Source organism: Manihot esculenta, chromosome 2 (assembly GCF_001659605.2).
Source record: "Manihot esculenta cultivar AM560-2 chromosome 2, M.esculenta_v8, whole genome shotgun sequence".
NCBI lineage: Eukaryota > Viridiplantae > Streptophyta > Magnoliopsida > Malpighiales > Euphorbiaceae > Manihot > Manihot esculenta.
The window spans coordinates 8,838,962-8,857,234 of NC_035162.2; the positions used below are offsets into that span (position 1 = coordinate 8,838,962).

The window sequence follows — 18,273 nt, forward strand, 5'->3', positions numbered from 1 at the left end:
AAGTAATGAAATGGATGAAGTTATGTACTTTAAAGTTTCTGTTTTGATGAGATAATACAGACAACTTCACTAGATACTTATGTCTTGACTTTCCTCTCTCATTGACTGAAGGTTGAAGAATTGGAAAAGGAAATAGCAGATTCTAGAGAGAAAAACGAGTTCTATTGAGTTAAAATTCAGGAACTTGTAAGTGTGCTGCCCCTTTCTGTCTATTAATGGGCACTTAAGATTTGTTTAACAGTTATCTAGTGTGTACAAATGCTTATCTCTTGATCAAAATGTTTGTGCTGGATTCTTGCCCTATTGAATGAGTGGGAGAGGAGGAAAATTTTCTAATATATTTGTTCAGCATTAGTTTTAATGTGTTGCTAATTTCGTGTTATATTTTGTCAATTGGAGTTAGATTTTATATAAAAGTTGATGTGGCAGTCGACTAAGGTAACAGAAAGAGCGGCTGCTGATACACGTGAGGCATCTCCATCCCCTGTGTAGATTTGCTTATATTTTCCAATCTGAGTTTGCTATATAGGAGATTAACTTGAGCAACTTGAATGTCAGGTTGAAGCATAAGCCAAGAAATATGAGGATAAATACAAGCAGACTGGGGATGTAGCCTCTAATTTAACTATTGAAGAAGCTACATTTTGTGATATTCAGGTATTTATCAATTTGGCTGCCTATTATCGAACTCTTTTCTTTTTTGGGGTACTGTTTTGGGTGTCATCTCTGTTTGCTTTGGGTATGAAGTATGAACTGCTTCTACCAAAATTTCTTTTAAGCTTTGCACAAGAAAGTTGTTTTTTTTTTTTCCTTTTTCAATTGAACTAACTAGCACTGGACCACTTGCAGGAGAAGAAAATGGAATTATGTCGGGCAATTAAAATGGAAGGAGGCACTGCTGATAATGCTCTGAAGCTACATTATAACATATTTAATTTTTTGGAGAATATATATACTTGGCTGTAAGTCCCATTTTTCTGGCTTTTGCAGGAGCGAGCTGAGAATATCCAGTCAAGTCTCAAGGACCTTGTAAAAAGTGTTGATGAACGCTGTAAACAATATGAATTGCATGCTCCAATCTCACTGGTTAAGCTTCCCTTTGGTATCTCCATGAACTTAGTAATCCTCTGGTGTCTCATCTAGAAAATATTAGTGTTTGTGACTTTGGGCTTTATCATTTTGTGTCTTACTTGGCAAAATGTGCCATTTTGCATCTCTAGTGAAACAAGATGTTGTCATAATCTTCAAATAGTTTGGTCACTCTTCAAACAGACAACATATGATCAAACTGTTACTTAACTGTTGTTCTAAATTTGATTTTTTTTGCGCACTTCCATAATGCACTTGATCATGTTTGGAAGACATGCAATAAAATATCTCTGCAATATCTCATGATTTGATCTCAAAATTAATAGAGAAATTCAGGTAAACTATTGTTTCATCTCGTGTTCAGATATGTGATTCATAAATGTCTTGCAAATTGTCCAAGTTGTTATCCTAATGAAATAATTCCTCATAAGAAGATGCCTGTATTTTGGCAATTCTACATTACATCCTTGATTGTGCTCAAGCCTATGCAAAATGATGACTAGCCTAGGTGAAGGAGCCATTTTTCTTTAGATGGAATGTAAAAAAGGCCCATGGTTTTAATGTGAATCAAAAGACTACATTCTGTTATAATTTTAAAAGGAATCATCTCTGATTCTTTGTTCTTGGTGTAATATTTTGCTGCTGGTATGTGTGAATTGCAGCCTCGAGAACAAAATCAATTCTTTTTGAATAAAGAAACAAAATTTGGAAATCATGTTTATTATTAGATTATTTTTGTAATTGATGTATGTAGAATTTTTGTCACAGAATGTTGATAAATTTTTATCTGGCTGTTTATTTGGTGCTAATTTTTCTTTCATAATAAACAGACCTAAATTGAAGAAATGGATTGTAAATGCTTGTCATGTAGTTTTCCCTTGAGCACTTGAAAGCTGTATACAGGTTTTTCCCCTTCTGTGGAAAACTTTACATTATTGAGTTTTCTGTTTTTATTTTCTTTTATCTACTTCATATAATTATGTTTCTTTTTTTCTTATTCAGTACTTAGTTTCTGTTAGTTTCATTGTGTATTTTTGTTTTAGCATTTTAGTTTTGTTATTGAGGAATAAGAAAACTCATCCTTGCATTTTTTTCCCCAGTTTTTTTTCTTATTTTATTATCTGTTATATTTCTTAAAGTTGGGAACCTGGAATTCAAGGAGCAGCTGACTGGGATGAAAATTGGGATAAATTTGAAGATGAAGATACCTTGAACAATTAACCTGCTGGATGTTTTAGACTTTTAGTTCATTTTCTATTATCTTGGTAAATTTTATCTGAAAATGGACCTTTTTATCCCTTCATTAATAATTCTTCTTCTAATGCAGGTTTCGCGTTTGTCAAAGAGCTCACTTTGGATGTGCAAAATGTTGTAGCCCCTCCAAAACAGACATATTTAGTTCAAAAAGTAACCACTCTCACAAATGAGGATTTAAGTGCTTCCCCCTCAAAGGATGCAGCAAAGTCACAGAAGGCTGCAAGTCTAGGTGAACCAGTTCAAGAGAAAGAATCAACTCATGACCATAGGGAGAATGGTACAGCAAGGAGTCTGCTTGATACTCCTGCTGATGCTGGAAGAAGTCCAACAGGGAGCCAGTCAGATGAACTCCGAGATTCTCCATTCAAAGAAAGCAATAGTGCTGATAGTCATCCCACGCTAAAGAAATCCATGGGTTTGTTTGCATTTGTGGATTTTTACTTGGACCTTCTTTTACTTGGCCTAGCTTTGATTTCAACCGTCAACTTCCAAACAATTTTTTTGCAATGCTTGGTAGTCGGGGTAAGATATTTGTGTCCTTCTATCGTCCTTATACTTGGATTGCTTCGTTTGGATGTCTAAACTTGCCAGTATCATAATTATGCAGTGACATGGAGGTACTGAAATATCTGAGGATAAAAGTGGTGATGAACATGGCTGGGGTACATTTGACACTAATTATGATACAGAATCTGTTTGGGGCTTTGGTTCTGTTAGTGGCAAGGTACTGGAACACCGATAAGTCTTTTCCTTTAGTTTGACATTGACAACGAGAATCATTGGCGGTTGTTCCCAGCACCTCAGCTCAGGGGTCATTTGGATTTGCAGATCCTGTTCCTGGCACCCATGCCAAATAATTTTGGGAACTCTCCACGGAAGTTTAGTGAAGGGTCGGAGGACCACTCTTTTGACAGCTTCTTTAGGTTTGATTCGTTTAGTATGCATGACAGTGGATTATTCCATTCTCCACGCCACTCTTGGAAGATTTGATTCCATGAACAGCACTAGAGACCCTGATCAAAGTTATGATTTCCCGTCGAGGTTTGATTCATTTAGGGAATCCAGAGATTCTGATCAAAGTGATGGATTCTAAAGGTTTGATTCGTTCGAAGATTCGGATCAGAGTCATGGTTTCTCGCGGTTTGATTCATTTAGAGAGACTGATAACTGTCACAGTTTCTCATCAAAGTTTGACTCGTTTCGAGAGCCTGAGAACAGTCCCAGGTTCCTATCAAGTTTTCATTCATAATTCATTTAGAGACGCCGGAGACTCGGATCAGGGTCATGGGTTCTCAAGGTTTGATGCACTTAATGCTAATGACAGTGGATTCGTTCAGTCCTCTGGCAGTTTCTTAGCTAGGTTTGATTCCATACGTGGCTCTGGAGAGACTGATAAGGGCAATAGTCGGTTCTTATCTTTTGACGACTCTGATCCATTTGGCTCTACTGGGCCATTTAAGACGTCAGTAGAGAGAAGCTCCAAGACGAAGTTCAGATAACTGGAAAGCTTTTTAGTTGGGAAGGGACATCATTTTACGCGTGCTCTCCTTCTACAGAACTACTGAAGGCCTCTTTTTCTCAAAAAATATTTATTCGTCGGTGATATTTGGTCCTGCAGGTGTGGCGGCCTGATTCTTCCATGAGTACATAGCGTGTGGTATTTTGAATTATTATTGGTCTGCCTTAATTTTTAGCCGTGTTTGGTTTTGCTTTTATATTCGGTTTTTTTCGTTATTTTTTGATCACGACAAAGGGATCATGTGTATTTTTGTTTAAAATGTGGTAAATTTTAAATTTATTTTGATTTCAAAAATATATATTTTTTAGATTAAAATTTAATTTTTTTTATTTTTTTATTCTTGTTGGGTAAAAAGCCCAGAAAAGTGCCTATAAGACGTTCAAGTTGCGCATAGAAAACATTAAGACACCTGTACGACAATTTACTAGTAATATTTTTAACAAGGAATTAGAGGATAATGAATTATTTAAATAGCTGAATTAATTTATTTCATAAACTCTTTCAAAATAGTAAATATTTTAAGAATTTTTCATCAATTAATAGTTTATTTCATTTTTTATGCAAATTAAATTATTTTAGAATTTTTTAATTATAAAATTTTCTACATTTTCAAAATAATTTTTTGACTAACATATATATATATATATATATATATATATATATATATATATATATATATATATATATATATATATATATATAATAAACTAGTAATTATACACAGCAATCTAACAATTAAATGTAATTTTACTAAAAGCATAAAATATATCGATAGCAATCGGTCATTAAGCACTAATTAACAGCCACCGGCCTGGTCCAGTTCCCTGTTTTTTCTCACATCAAAACCAACCACCAATTCTGAAGATGGCATAACAACGAAAGAAGATTTGACTAATCAATCCTTGCCACTTACGAAGATCTGGACTCGAATATCTCCAGTAAAGAAGACCAGGTTCCGGTGACTGCAACGACGACCCCAAAAATTAGAATGGTCGCATCAATAACCAAACCATTCCAACCCAACTCTTCCTTGAAAACAATCAAGTGAAACAGAGCAGGCAACACAAACCCAAGAGCACAGCACACGCTGCTCCCCACAAGAGACAAGAAATCTGCAAAATTGGGTACTAACAGAGCCACCATGCTTACTCCAAAAACCACCACCCATCTCAGCCACAGACAGTACCTAGACTCGCAAAATCGCCTCTCCACCACCTCATAAACTGGGTTCATCATCAATGGAAATGTGAAGAACAGGTTCACACACAAACCAAACTGAACAAGATTGCTCACCAATCCTGGCCCCAAATTAGTAGTGATTATATCTTTGGTAGCTTCACCGAAGGCAAAGTAACCCAGAACCCCAAATCCTCCATACAACACAGAAATGAATGCCATACACAATCCCAACACTTTTCCAAACTTTTCCTTGTTCTTTGTCTCGGATTCTAACGGTAACACCATGCCAATCCCTTCAAAGGAATAAACAGCCACACCCAAACCATAAAAGAAAACAGAAACCCCACCAAAAGCCTCCAACACAGGCTTATTTTTTAAGAAGGCAACCACATCCTCCACCATCACCACACCCATAGCTCCAAGATCAACCACATCAGCAAAAATACTCAGAGGAGCCAAATGGGTCAGTGTTGGAATCGAATTCAAGCCCAACTGGAAAGGAAAACAACCCCATATATACAAAGACTTAGGACTCAAAAAACCCAGAATTTTTTCATTCGATTGACGATTAAACACATAGGATAAAGTGTTTGCGATGAAGATGAGATAGCTAACACAAAACCCAGCTTGTGCAAGGACGATCATGGCATCCACAGCAAAACGACCAACGGGACCACAAACAGCAAAACCCAGATCACCAAAAGAGGCTATCTTTGAGAAGCCTTGAATAGACTCGAGCTTGCGGCGAGTATGGACAAGAAGCATCATGCAATAGTAGGTAAGGAAAGCAACAACGAAGAGCATAATAGAACCCATGAGCCATCCTGTTTTCTTGAAGGTGTAAGGGAGGCCAAGCACCCCTGCTCCAACTATGGCTATGAAGATATTGGCGAAGGTCTTGAACGTGGAGGAAAGTGGAGGCTTATTGCCTAGAAGTGGGGTGTCTTCTCTTGGAAAGGAAGGGACGCTAAGCACATGCGATGACGAGCTCGCTTCTTTATCAAATCCCATGCTTTCAGATTGTAAAGTTGTGGCGAGGCCTCAGCAGAGAGGATTTAGAGAGATGGGTGTGGAAAGTTTTGGGCTTTCAGAGATTATATTAAGCAGGAAATTTAAACTGGAAATGAAGAGATCAAATGAAGAAATGTGTGTGATCCAGGTTTTATAGAAGGAGAGGGGAAGAGATGGGAGTGGTTAAATTGGAAAGAGGACGGAACAAGTTGAAGCAAAAAGTCCCACTTACCAGCAACGACGGCGATTTTTGTTTTTTCCTTTCGTTTTTTTGTTTAAAATTTAACTTAAAAAATTACTGCTAAATATAATTTTGTTGTAAATTTGTGATATATATATTACTATTTGTTTTTTTTTTCCCGAAGATATGTTTATATTATTTGTTTTTACGGTTAATTGTAATATAAGTTTCACTTATTTTGTCAATAGTTTAACCTTTAATTTAAGGGTCTATTTAATTTAATAATTATATATTGTTTAGTTATTAATTACAATTAAAATATTTTAAGTGTTTGATAAGTTATATATAGTTATTAAAGTTTATATATAAAATTATATATATAATTTATTTATTATTAAAATATACATAAAATTAATAATTTAATATAAAGTATATATAAAATTTAACAATATCATTGTTAGTAAATAAAATTTATTTTTTTATGTATATATGTATTTTTATAATATTTATATTTATTTTATACGTGTAAATAATTTATTAGTATATATTAAAATTTATATTAATAAATATTAAAAATAATATAATTAAAATAAACAAAATAAACAAAAAAAATTCTAAAAATAGAATCAATAAAATAAGGTATCTATCAGCTATTAATCATTTTCTTTTATACTAATGAAAATATTAAAGCTTTATTTTAAAGTAACAAATTTAAAATTTTTAATAAAGTATAAAAATTAATTTTTATTTTTTAAGAAGTAATATATTTAAATTAAAATAAAGAGTAAATATAAAAATTACAATTAAAAAGAGAAATTAAAAAAAAAAAGTAGTTGTGCGGTACAGGCTGCTAAAGACACTGTTAGGAAAATTGTCGGTATATCCATTAAAGAAAATATCTATGATTGACAAAGACATCAACAAAATCATATATCCATCACGTGATCCTGAATTGTTTTTCATGATCCCAACTCCCTCACGCCTCTTCAATCTCTCTCTTTTGAGTCTTTTCTTCCAAGAACAGGGCTCCTCTCTATGCCCTTGAATTTTCTTTTGGTATGGACTTTCTAACAAGTGTTTCTTTTTCTAAAAATGCACTGTTTTCATCAAAGCCAACTAAAAATATATATAATTCGCAAGAAAATTCAAACACTCTCTCATTCCCCACTTGAAAGAAAAAATATTGCAAATAAATTTATAGAAAAAAAAAAAAAAACTGCGTGGGATAGGAGAATGGGTCTGTTCCTAACATTAAAAAAATGCATCCATACGTCAACATCCCCAGCGGATGAGATGACTCAACGCCCATCTATCTTTTAAAGACAATGAATGGCCGTCAATCGTCATCCCCGTTCATTATCCTTCTCTGGTCTTGCTCGCTGATTTTGATTATTCATTCCCCTGCCCATTTACGACTCTGCGTGTCCACACAACAACCCACCAACAAAGAATACCACCGACAAAAGCAACTACAGATTTTCCTTTTCCCTTTTCCGGTGCATGCACTGCTTATCTCAAGGATTCTTATTTCATACAAGAAACTAATATAAATAGACATTCATAATTGTACCCCATATAACCTACATGGCATATCAGCAACAAACAAAGATGATAACATAAAGTAACTGATCTTATCCGTCTGAAATTTAAGTTCCTTATTTGCTGTCAACAGAGGTCTTATATAAGTGCTTTCAGTATTTGTTCTGGTTTCTACCAGAAAGTTCTCTAATTTATATGAATCAGAGTTGATAAGTCACACCTCAGATCCAATTTTATGATTTCATCCTCCATACCTAAGACTTTGCCAAGTGAAATTAACTTGATCAACGCAGCAAATTTGCTCGTTATGTGCTTCAATTGAAAATCAATCATAAAATATTCAAGCTTTTACAGCTTTCAAGAAACTTAAGGCATCAAAGTGATAATCCTTATTTCATTGTCAACTAAGAAAACGTAAACAACTTGTTATTACACAACTAGCTTTAAGTAATAAATCATGTCTCTGCTATTCATCCCAGATGGTTATTGACAAGAACTTTATTCTTGCTTTCTAACCAGATATTGACTTAAGACAAAGAAGTAATCAGTTCCATTTCAAATAATCAGGAGTTGCACCTTTTCTATCATGTGTAAGAAGAGATTTAAAAAAAGCATCAATTAGGAGTTGCACCATTATAAGGACTACACATGACTTTCAGAAGTCCTTTAGACTCTTCTATCAGTTCTAAGATCTTATACCCATCTTCAATACACCCCATGAAAACAAACCCTTGATCAGTGTATCAAAATTCCAACTGATCCTGTCTGTTTTCATAACATTAAACATGTCAAGAGCCACATCCAACATCCAGGCTCACAGACACCAGATACCAACGTAGTGTATGTTCTACATCATAAATGCAAAAATATCAAAATCTTTATTTTGGTTAACTGAGGATTAAATCTCAAAGTTCAAGTAACAGCAAAATAAAATCATAAATTTTGAAGCTTTGCGCTTAACAAGCCTCTATAAAAGGGATCTCCCAAATCGATCAAACGGATTGGTTCATTCCATTCACTGTCGGTTTCTAATTTGGACACAATTCAAGTACATGTCTCTATAGATTCAAATCATATTAGGGCAGGGATCAAATTGAATCAAGAATGGTAAAATTTTCACACTAATAGTTTAGATTAGGAAGGCAAGCATTTCCTCTCCATCTCCTTCAAGAAGGGATGCCCACTTTCACCTTCCCTAATCTACAGAAGCCCCTTGTCAGGGAGGGGTTAGAAGCCACAATATCAACCACACCTCTCTCGCTCTCAGCTCTCTCTAATATCTCAACTGCTTGCTCTGCAAAGAATTTCCACCTCCTTGGTCAATCTAACATGCTCAAGCACAAAGCCCAAACTAACATTCTTCTCTAGCTATACATGAGCTTGAACTAGACTGTCTTCTTTATAATACTCACATATCAAATCGATCAAATGGATTGGTTCATTCCATTCACTGTCGGTTTCTAATTTGGACACACTTCAAGTACATGTCTCTATAGATTCAAATCATATTAGGGCAGAGATCAAATTGAATCAAGATTGGTAAAATTTTCACACTAATAGTTTAGATTAAGAAGGCAAGCATTTCCTCTCCATCTCCTTCAAGAAGGGATGCCCACTTTCACCTTCCCTAATCTACAGAAGCCCCTTGTCAGGGAGGGGTTAGAAGCCACAACATCAACCACACCTCTCTCGCTCTCAACTCTCTCTAATATCTCAAATGCTTGCTCTGCAAAGAATTTCCACCTCCTTGGTCAATCTAACATGCTCAAGCACAAAGCCCAAACTAACATTCTTCTCTAGCTATACATGAGCTTGAACTAGACTGTCTTCTTTATAATACCCAGATATCAAAGCATGGAAAATCGCATCATTAGGTCTATAATTAAATGATATTTAGAGAAAATTTAATAAAATTTATAATTTCTTTTTAGTAATTTGACTAATTAAGCATGTCAAGTTAAAGGCAAGCTTGAGCTCACGAGCCTGATGAATGAGCCAAATATGATTCATCTTGAGCATAATACATTTAAATGAGCCAAGTTGAGCATAATGAAAACATAAGGAGCTGAAGCTTGAACTTGGAGTTACATGGCTCATTTACAACCCTTTTGTACATGGTCTCACCCTCTCCACTGCACTTCAGAACATAAAATTTTATGTACAATAACTACATCTATTGACACCAAAGCTTTTCAACAATATGACTAAAAATGTAAAAACAAGCATATAAGTTTTAAGAGGTGGAGCTAAAATCCAATCCAACTCAAGATCAAATTTCTAACCTCATTTGCCTTGGTCATTCACATCTGCCTCCCCATGCTTACCTTGCTTAAACTACATTGAATGATAGTGTAACATGCAAAAATCATAGTAGCTATGGTCAGCTAGAGGCACCATTATTGAACTGTTGCCAATGAATCTGTCTTAAAAAGAATGAGTGCCAGAAGAATGAAAACTACAAGTCTCTATGCCTAAGATCCATTCACCAGTTGAACAAAGTACGTACTCTAAACCATTAGAAGTGCATATTTGGCAAACCGAAATAAACCTAAAATACCGTAATCAGAAATTTCCATCAATTTTTACATGGATGCGTATTTGATTCGATTAATTTGAATCCAATATGCACAATCTTATCAACAAAACTAGTTCATGGGAAGCTTCTTTAATCGTTATTGCCATCGCCGGCTGATAATAAGCTCCAGAATAACAGCAAATGGACTAGAATGTGTAAAATTAATACACACAATTTAGCATTGGATTGACAAAATGTGAAGAAATTGTTCATCAATAATGCATAAATCAGTCTTAGTTTATTTCAACAATGCAACCAGACAAGTATGCAAAATCGTCAAATCTAACAAATTGTCATAAAGGAACATAAAAATTTGCACTTTTCTACTAATCCAAGTCCTTGACAACCTTGATTCCCATACTATTGGCAGTCCCAATAATGGACTTAGAAATAGACTCAAGAGACATGTATTGACAATAAGGATCAGATTGCTTCACCTTAGCAATCTCATATACATGCTTCAAAGTCACTGTAGATGCTACGACGTGTCCCGGCCGGCTGCTACCGGACTCGATCCCGGCTGCTTTCTTCAAGTACCAAGTAACCGACGGTGACTTCACTGTGAACTCGAAAGTGTTGTCCTTGAAAGCCGTTATTGTGACAGCCATGGGAGTATCTGGCTTGTACTTCTGGGTCCGTGCGTTAAAGTCCTTGCAGAATGCCATTAAATTGAGACGATACTGCCCAAGTGCAGGGCCCACAGGGGGCGCAGGGCGAGCGCCGCCGGCTGGGACGGTGAGGCGGATTGTAGCTGCTACGGGACGCCGGGTTAGTATCTCCTTAAGGGTCGACATTGATGGGTACAGGTACAGCCGAGTCGGGAGGATTTGGCGGATGGCTGAGCGTTTTCTAGGAGAGAAATGGGAAAGGGTTTATGGGAAGAGTTTGGACCGACTTCTGGACACTGAATTTAGCTCAAATTGATCCATCTAAATATAGTAAAACAGAAAGGGCTGTCGTATAAGAGCACTGTATTAAATATATTATTATCATAACATTATAATTAAATAATACTGATTATAAATTTATTTACTGTTATTAAATATACGTATAAGAGTACTGTATTAAATAATTAATAAAAAAATAGATAAATAAGTGAATTAATTAATATAAATATTTAAAATTATAAAAATTAAATTTATTTTTTATTAGATTGTTATTTAGAATTATAAAATAAAATTATAATGTGATTTAAATAATTAATAATAAATAAATAAATTAATTAATTAATATAAATATTTAAAATTATAAAAATTAAATTTAAAATTGCTATTTAAAATTTAAAAATAAAATTATATTATGATTGAATATTGTATATCATCACTTGATTCTTTATAATTTATAAAAAATAATAAATTTAATTAATTTATTCTGTAATTAGATTAATTAATTATTTTTTTATAAATTATAAATGATTTAGTATATTTTTATATATTAAAAATATTTTTATAAAATATAATAATTATTTATAATTGATTTTAATACTTAGATAGAATTATGAAATATCTGGTACTTGTGTATTAATATATTAAAATAATAAAAAATTTTATTACGAGATAAATGTATATGATATGATTAAATTATTTTATATATTTAAATAATATAATATTAATTTTATAATTTTAAAATTATATAATATTAATAATTTTTTATTTAAATATTAATAATAAAATTTATTAAATATTAATATATTAAAATTATAAAAAATATTTATTATTATAAAAATATAATATAAATAATATTATTAAATTAATATAATATAAATATATTATTATAATATATTAATAATTAAAAAAATTAAAAAAAATTAAATCATTTTCTGTCACCACTTAAAATGACGCCGAGACATTATTTATTTTTTATATTTTTAACAATAGCATGGCATACTTACAGTGGCACCCTCTGATTTAATTTTTTATTTTTTTAATTATTAAAATATTATAATAATATAAATCGATTAATATATTATTTTTATATTATATTAATTTAATAATTTTATTTATATTATATTTTTTAATAATAAATTTTTTATAATATATTTTATTAATTTTATTAAACTGTTATTATATAGTTGCACAAAATTATAAAATAATATTAATTTTATGATACTCTATATAATTATAGAATAATATTAATTTTATAAAATTAAATTATATAAAATAAATAATATTTTTAATTTAAATATTAATAATAAAATATATTAAATTAATATATAAAATATATTAATATTTGGAATTATAAAATAAAATTATATTATAATTAAATTTGTATGCAATCACTTATTATTAATAAAATTTATTAAATATTATTATATTAAAATTATAAAAAATATTTATTATTATACAAATATAATATAAATAATATTTTTAAATTAATATAATATAAATATTTTATTATAATATATTAATAATTAAAAAATCAAAAATTTTAAATTGCGCTGTATCTACGTCAAGCACACTTCGCCTCTTTAAATTGCGCTATGTCCGACGTCAGGCATATGTTTTTGGCAGCTCTTGCAAATCCAATTCTAAACCTACAAATAATTTTTTCTAATTTTTTAATTGATAAATTAAAAATTTTTCACCCTAAATTGGTAAAAAATCCCAAAAGCTCCAAAATGTCAATTAATTCTCTAATGTTTTTCAGAAAGTGATTTAATGAAAAAAATATTTAAAAGAATAATTTATATTTACATACACTTGCCATTGAATTAGTAACATAACATCAATGGAGTGCCTATTTCATAGTACAAAAAGTTAAGGATTGAAATTCTAACAATCTTTTCCCATTAAAACATTTGCAAAACACAAATGAAAAAAGAAAAATACATTTGCTCATTAAAGCTTTTATACAAACTTATTCTACTTTCAAAATTGGCGTGTCATTGCTATTCTAATGCATTATTTTGCAATAGACACATCTTTCTTGTTCTCATGTGCAGACTGCAGGGCCAATTCAGGAGCTCAACTCAAATGGCACAAACATAACTGCAACGACTCAATCTGCACTACAAAGTAAAAACAAAATAACCCATCAAAATAAGTATCTCAAATATACAGGATGTTTAGGTTCAAGAAATCAGCCTTTTCCAGCTGCTGCTGCAGGTGACAGACTAGCACAACTGACTTGGAAAAATCCCTCACGAGCAGAACCTTTTTTATACAAGAAGCAAGCAGAGTTTTTGTTCAAGCAGCATCCAAGATGCCTTGGAGACGATCCAGCCCCTCAGCTGATATACTCCTCCTTTTATGGGATTTAGGCATTTCAATCTTAGGAGGTGGATCAGGAGAGAAGCAGACCACAACCACTGTCAGATTGTCGCACGTGTTGCGCTGGAGTGCTTCCTTCACAAGTGCTTTTGAGCACCTCTCAGGATCATTATGGATCAGGAGTTCCTTCCTCACAATTGTGACTGCACACTGGCTGCTCATCACATCCCACAAACCATCACAACCAATTATCAAAAACTCATGTTCTTCTGTCAGGTTAATCTCTTCCAAGTCTGGCTCGGCACTCAAGGGGCTTTTTGAACCTTTAGCACCCTTAATGTGCCAATCACCAAGAGCACGTGCCACGGATAATTGGCCATTAAGGTAGCCATCATAAATTTCGCCCCCTAGTCTCTCAATTCTCAGTCTCTCAGAGGTGCTGCTAGGTTTGTGGTCTTTTGACAGCTCAAATGCTCTTCCCCGTTTGCTCAACACAGCTCTAGAATCACCAACATTTGCGATGAGCATAGTCCTACAAGAGTGCAGATCAAACAGATAATTGCAACAAGGCACCACTAAAGTAAATAAAAAATAATACTACTGAAGCAATGCACCATCACCAAAATTCAAGAATAGCTCTAAAAGCAAAATTAACAAGTAGAAGCAAGCTGAAAACAATGCAGTTTCTCACCTTCCCAAGATAAGAGCTGTTAAAGCAGTAGTGCCAGAGGAACTATCAACAGCTTTAGTATCAGCAAGTGCATGATCAACCTTCACAAAGGCACTCCTAATTGCTTTTTTTGTGCCAGATGGAAACTGTGAATCTTCAACGATAAAATTAAGAATGTTCTTTCTGGTAAATGATGCTGCATCAATGCCACCATGCCCATCAAACACCTGGACAAATAAAGTGAAATTCAGCACACCACCTTGATGAATGATTCATTCACAAGACAAAGACATGGGGAATTATATAGTGACTTTTGTGTCCTTCAGATTGCTGGCAGGAACTTAAATCTGATTAAAGCAGAGTGAAGCAAACAAACTAAGTAAAAATGAAAATGACTAATGTCATACATGGAAAATTCATTAGACTATCCCAAGGATGTATGCATTTCATTCACTCCCCAATTGTGAAACTTAAACTATCTGCAACTTACACACCCCATAAAATGCTCCAGGAGCAGGAAATTTTACAGCTGTAGCAAGATATTGATGTAGGTTGTCCACGCATATGTACTCATCCTCCATGTATTGCTTTGGTCCTTTCTCAGAACAGCTTCCTGAGCGAAATATAGGTAGAAATCCAGAATTCTCAGTTGATGGTGACTTCAAGCAGATAATTCCAACATCTAATTCCTGTACAAATGACAATAATGGATAATTAGATGCAGTCTGAGTTTTTCTGTTATAGATTACACAACAATAATCAAGCAATGGACTAAAGACCTGATTGGTTTAATTTTTTAATGTAACTGATAACTAATAGCTAACAGCTATTCCTGTTAGCTGATGATAGTTAAGTGTTCAGTAAAACTTTATATAATTGTAACTATTGATATGTAAAATGACTAATAAAATTATATATCATATAATTTACTTATCAAATCATTTATTTTATTATTCAAATAAATATATAAATTTTTATTTATTATATCATATTTATTTTAATTAAAGAAAAATTAAATAGTATAAGAAAAAAAAAACATTGGCGTGCACGTGTGTATATATTCCCATATAATACAGAGAGATACATAGATTGAAAAAAGAAAATGTAAAGTGGTCTTTTTATCTTGTAACAACAGTAGTTGATCTCAAATGGCTTTAATTTCACAGCCTCTCAAATTGCAACAATTTAGAAGGTCCATCAACTTAACAACAACTTTTTGGTACTTTTACCAAAAAGGCATAACCCAACTTTAATCCAAACACCCCCAAAAAATTTGTGCTCTAAGGCACTAGGCATTGTACCATATACCCAGGCATAGACATACAAATGTGCAACTTTAAACATAGACAAACACGCACAAATAAAAGAAAGGTTGATCAGGGGCTTAACAAAGCTCCTCAAAATTAATCACAACACATCGTCTTCTGTATTTATTACTATTGCTGTTCATTAGGATGAATTAATTCCTTATTCTCAGGAAATGCTTCCAAAAATAACTTCAATATGAAAATGAAATACCAATCACAATTGGCCTTCAAAGAGTATAAAAAAGATAAGGTTCAAGAGCAGAACTTTAATTTCTTTTTTGTGAATTGGCATCCTAAAGTACAAAAACAGATAGTCATTATTAATATCACTGCAGAAATTAGATTCAATTTATGTGGATGTGAAGCCGACATTGTCCCTCTTTCCCCTTTCCTCTCCACACTAACTCGTTGAATATTTATTTGAATAAGTTTCAAATACTAATTAGTGAAGAACAAGGTACAAATTATCAAGACTAAGAAACAAAATTAATAAACAAATAGGAAGCCTCATTCAAAAAGGTGAGAGGAGAATAATGGACAGGTGGGTAAGACCAAAAGGGATGAACTCACAGGATCTGTCAAAAATGCTGTGCTGCTGCAATGCCTCATGCAAGAGAGGTTTCTTGGAGGTTTTCCAGATTTAGATTGGCTCAAATTCTCGGAAGTATCATCGTTGTCATTGTCCATGGCAGGCAAACTGCCATTACTGGTAGTACATCCAACCTCCCATGTTGGTATCTGACGTGAAACACCAGTTGCTGAAGCCATTTTTTAAGCTTAATCCATCCTTGATCCCAAAAGCACAGAAATAAAATAAAATATGAAACTGAAACAACTGCTATTAGCTGGACACACCTCTGGCTTAAAGACAAGCCATTTTGTAGATAAATCCCAAGGTCCCAGACAGCAAATAATAGCTGTCACCAACTGTTGCAAGCCCAGCACTGGATCCAAGATTCAGATGAACCCTAATCAAGAATTTGCCATCCAACCAGTAAAATTAAAGCTATCCTTCTTGCAACTTCCCACTCAAATCAAAATTCAGAAGAAAACCCAGATAAAAAAAAAATCCCAAAAGAAGAAACTATGAAAGATTAGAGAAGTGCTATCCTATCCATGTGAAAAAATGAGAAGAGAGAAGAGGCTTAAAGGTTAAAACCATAGCATATAAGTAGGGAATGGAGAACCATTGAGAGGAAAGAGAAAGTTTACAGCATGTGGATGGTTGAGTGTTGATTGCAAGTTTTGCGGTCGCCATTGTAGCGATCGAAAAGGAGATGGGTTGCTGACACGTACGTGGTTTTCTGCACAAGCAGAGGTGGCCCTGTGTTCTCCGTTGGTTTATTAGCAGTTCAGGCTTCTCCGCGAATGTGCGCTAGAAATTCATTTATCTATTTAATCACGTTGAATTTTAATCATTGAAGTAATTAAGTTTAAAAAAAAAAATCAAACAATTACTTTTTTTTTCCCTAATTTTTTACATTTACTAAAGTTTTGATTTTTTTTTAAAGTAAAGTTTTGATGTTAATTATTTATTTTAGCCTAAACTTTTGATTTTATCAATTTTTTGATTTTCTCGGCAATTCTATTCAAAGCCACTAACTACAAGACACCGACCATTACGATTAGACCTCAACATACACTTAAATATTAATCAATAACAAAATATTATTACCAACTTTTAAAAAATTAATATTTTTTCCCGTCCAATAAAAATATATATACTTTTTTTTAAACTGAAAAAATATATATACTTATCTGTAAGTTTAAAAATATAATTAATATTATTAAAAATAATAAATTTTACAATTTTTTAAATTACACTATTCATATTACTTTAATAATAAATTATTTTTAAAATTAATAAATTTTACTTTTTGATGCATATTAAATAAAAAAATTAAAAAATATTAATATATTAAAAATAAAAGTAATTTAGAATTTAAAATAAATAAAAAAAAAAGATGATAACTCTATTTTTGTGAAAAGACAAAGTACTAGTTTATAGAGAAAAAATATAGAAAATGAGGAGAGGTCGGTTGGTCCACTCCTAATGTTTTTCACGTTTTGCAGTATAAAAATAAATTATATTTTAATCTCTAATTATATAGTAATTAATACATCAATATTTATATTTTTAAAATTAAATATTTAAATTTATTTATATTCTTTCCGTCCAATGCACTGTTACTCTATTTATTATAGATAGTTGGTCAAATTTAATAAAATATATTTTTCTTCCCCTAATATATTTATGGTAGTTTAGAATATATTTTGAGAAAATTTTGACATTCGAAAACATAACTTTTTTTTCTTTTATTTTCTTTTTTAAAAAATAGTTGTAGGTATATAAATTTTTATTTTATATAATTAGAGGTATTTTATGATGTGAAAAAAATTAAGGAAGTTTTAAAATTATTTTAAAAAAATTTAGGAGTGTTGAATATATATTAGAAAATTTAAAAATTTTATTTTTTATTTGTATATTTTTATTACTTGTGGTATTAATAAAAATATTTTAATTATATAAAAAATTTAAATGAATAAAAGTGTTAATTTTTTAATAGTTGTTTTAATTATGAAAGTGATAAAAATTTTGAGAAAATTATAAATTTTATTTACAGAGACGGATATATTTTAATGTATAAAATAAAATATTTAAATATTTATAATTAGTTGAATTTTATATCTAAATAATTAAGAAATAACAGTTAATTAGAAAATTTTAAATATTTAT

General features: G+C 32.0%; 3 protein-coding genes and 1 long non-coding RNA gene across 17 annotated transcripts; 1 reads left to right on the forward strand and 3 right to left on the reverse strand.

Annotated features, from left to right (window-relative positions):
• The first annotated feature begins 105 nt into the window (after positions 1–105).
• Positions 106–4,159, forward strand: LOC110609885. Of its 13 annotated transcripts, none has more exons than XR_002487094.2 (7): positions 106–186; positions 404–466; positions 559–657; positions 850–1,119; positions 1,920–1,992; positions 2,229–2,868; positions 2,954–4,159. It is a non-coding gene; the product is annotated as an uncharacterized LOC110609885 (long non-coding RNA). The 13 variants fall into 13 exon arrangements; XR_002487099.2 differs by having other exon boundaries at positions 2,417–2,868; XR_002487096.2 differs by having other exon boundaries at positions 850–1,102.
• A 435-nt stretch (positions 4,160–4,594) lies between these two features.
• Positions 4,595–6,261, reverse strand: LOC110609609 (amino acid transporter AVT3B). The gene has a single exon (XM_021749316.2). It carries the CDS (start codon positions 6,053–6,055, stop codon positions 4,775–4,777), a length of 1,281 nt encoding a protein of 426 aa, XP_021605008.1. The 5' UTR covers positions 6,056–6,261; the 3' UTR covers positions 4,595–4,774.
• Positions 6,262–10,495: 4,234 nt separating this feature from the next.
• LOC110608479 (54S ribosomal protein L19, mitochondrial) lies at positions 10,496–11,271 on the reverse strand. The gene has a single exon (XM_021747719.2). It carries the CDS (start codon positions 11,142–11,144, stop codon positions 10,677–10,679), a length of 468 nt encoding a protein of 155 aa, XP_021603411.1. The 5' UTR covers positions 11,145–11,271; the 3' UTR covers positions 10,496–10,676.
• A 1,890-nt stretch (positions 11,272–13,161) lies between these two features.
• LOC110609752 (probable protein phosphatase 2C 47) lies at positions 13,162–16,905 on the reverse strand. Of its 2 annotated transcripts, XM_021749540.2 has the most exons (5): positions 16,392–16,905; positions 16,107–16,294; positions 14,724–14,918; positions 14,251–14,456; positions 13,162–14,091 (listed from the first exon to the last, which is right to left on the reverse strand). In XM_021749540.2, the coding sequence occupies exons 2-5, from the start codon at positions 16,221–16,223 to the stop codon at positions 13,536–13,538; spliced, it is 1,074 nt and encodes a 357-aa protein (XP_021605232.1). In that variant the 5' UTR covers positions 16,224–16,294; positions 16,392–16,905; the 3' UTR covers positions 13,162–13,535. The 2 variants fall into 2 exon arrangements, with proteins under 2 accessions (XP_021605232.1, XP_021605229.1); XM_021749537.2 differs by having other exon boundaries at positions 16,107–16,905.
• Positions 16,906–18,273: the final 1,368 nt, after the last annotated feature.

Excerpts from the sequence above, each read along its gene's own strand:
- LOC110609609 (XM_021749316.2), bottom strand. The coding sequence starts at position 6,055 with ATGGGATTTGATAAAGAAGCGAGCTCGTCATCGCATGTGCTTAGCGTC.
- LOC110608479 (XM_021747719.2), bottom strand. The coding sequence starts at position 11,144 with ATGTCGACCCTTAAGGAGATACTAACCCGGCGTCCCGTAGCAGCTACA.
- LOC110609752 (XM_021749537.2), bottom strand. The coding sequence starts at position 16,304 with ATGGCTTCAGCAACTGGTGTTTCACGTCAGATACCAACATGGGAGGTT. Across the intron at positions 14,457-14,723 it reads CTCCTGGAGCATTTTATGGG|GTGTTTGATGGGCATGGTGG; the intron begins GTGTGTAAGTTG and ends TTATTTGTCCAG. Across the intron at positions 14,092-14,250 it reads ACAGCTCTTATCTTGGGAAG|GACTATGCTCATCGCAAATG; the intron begins GTGAGAAACTGC and ends GCACTCTTGTAG.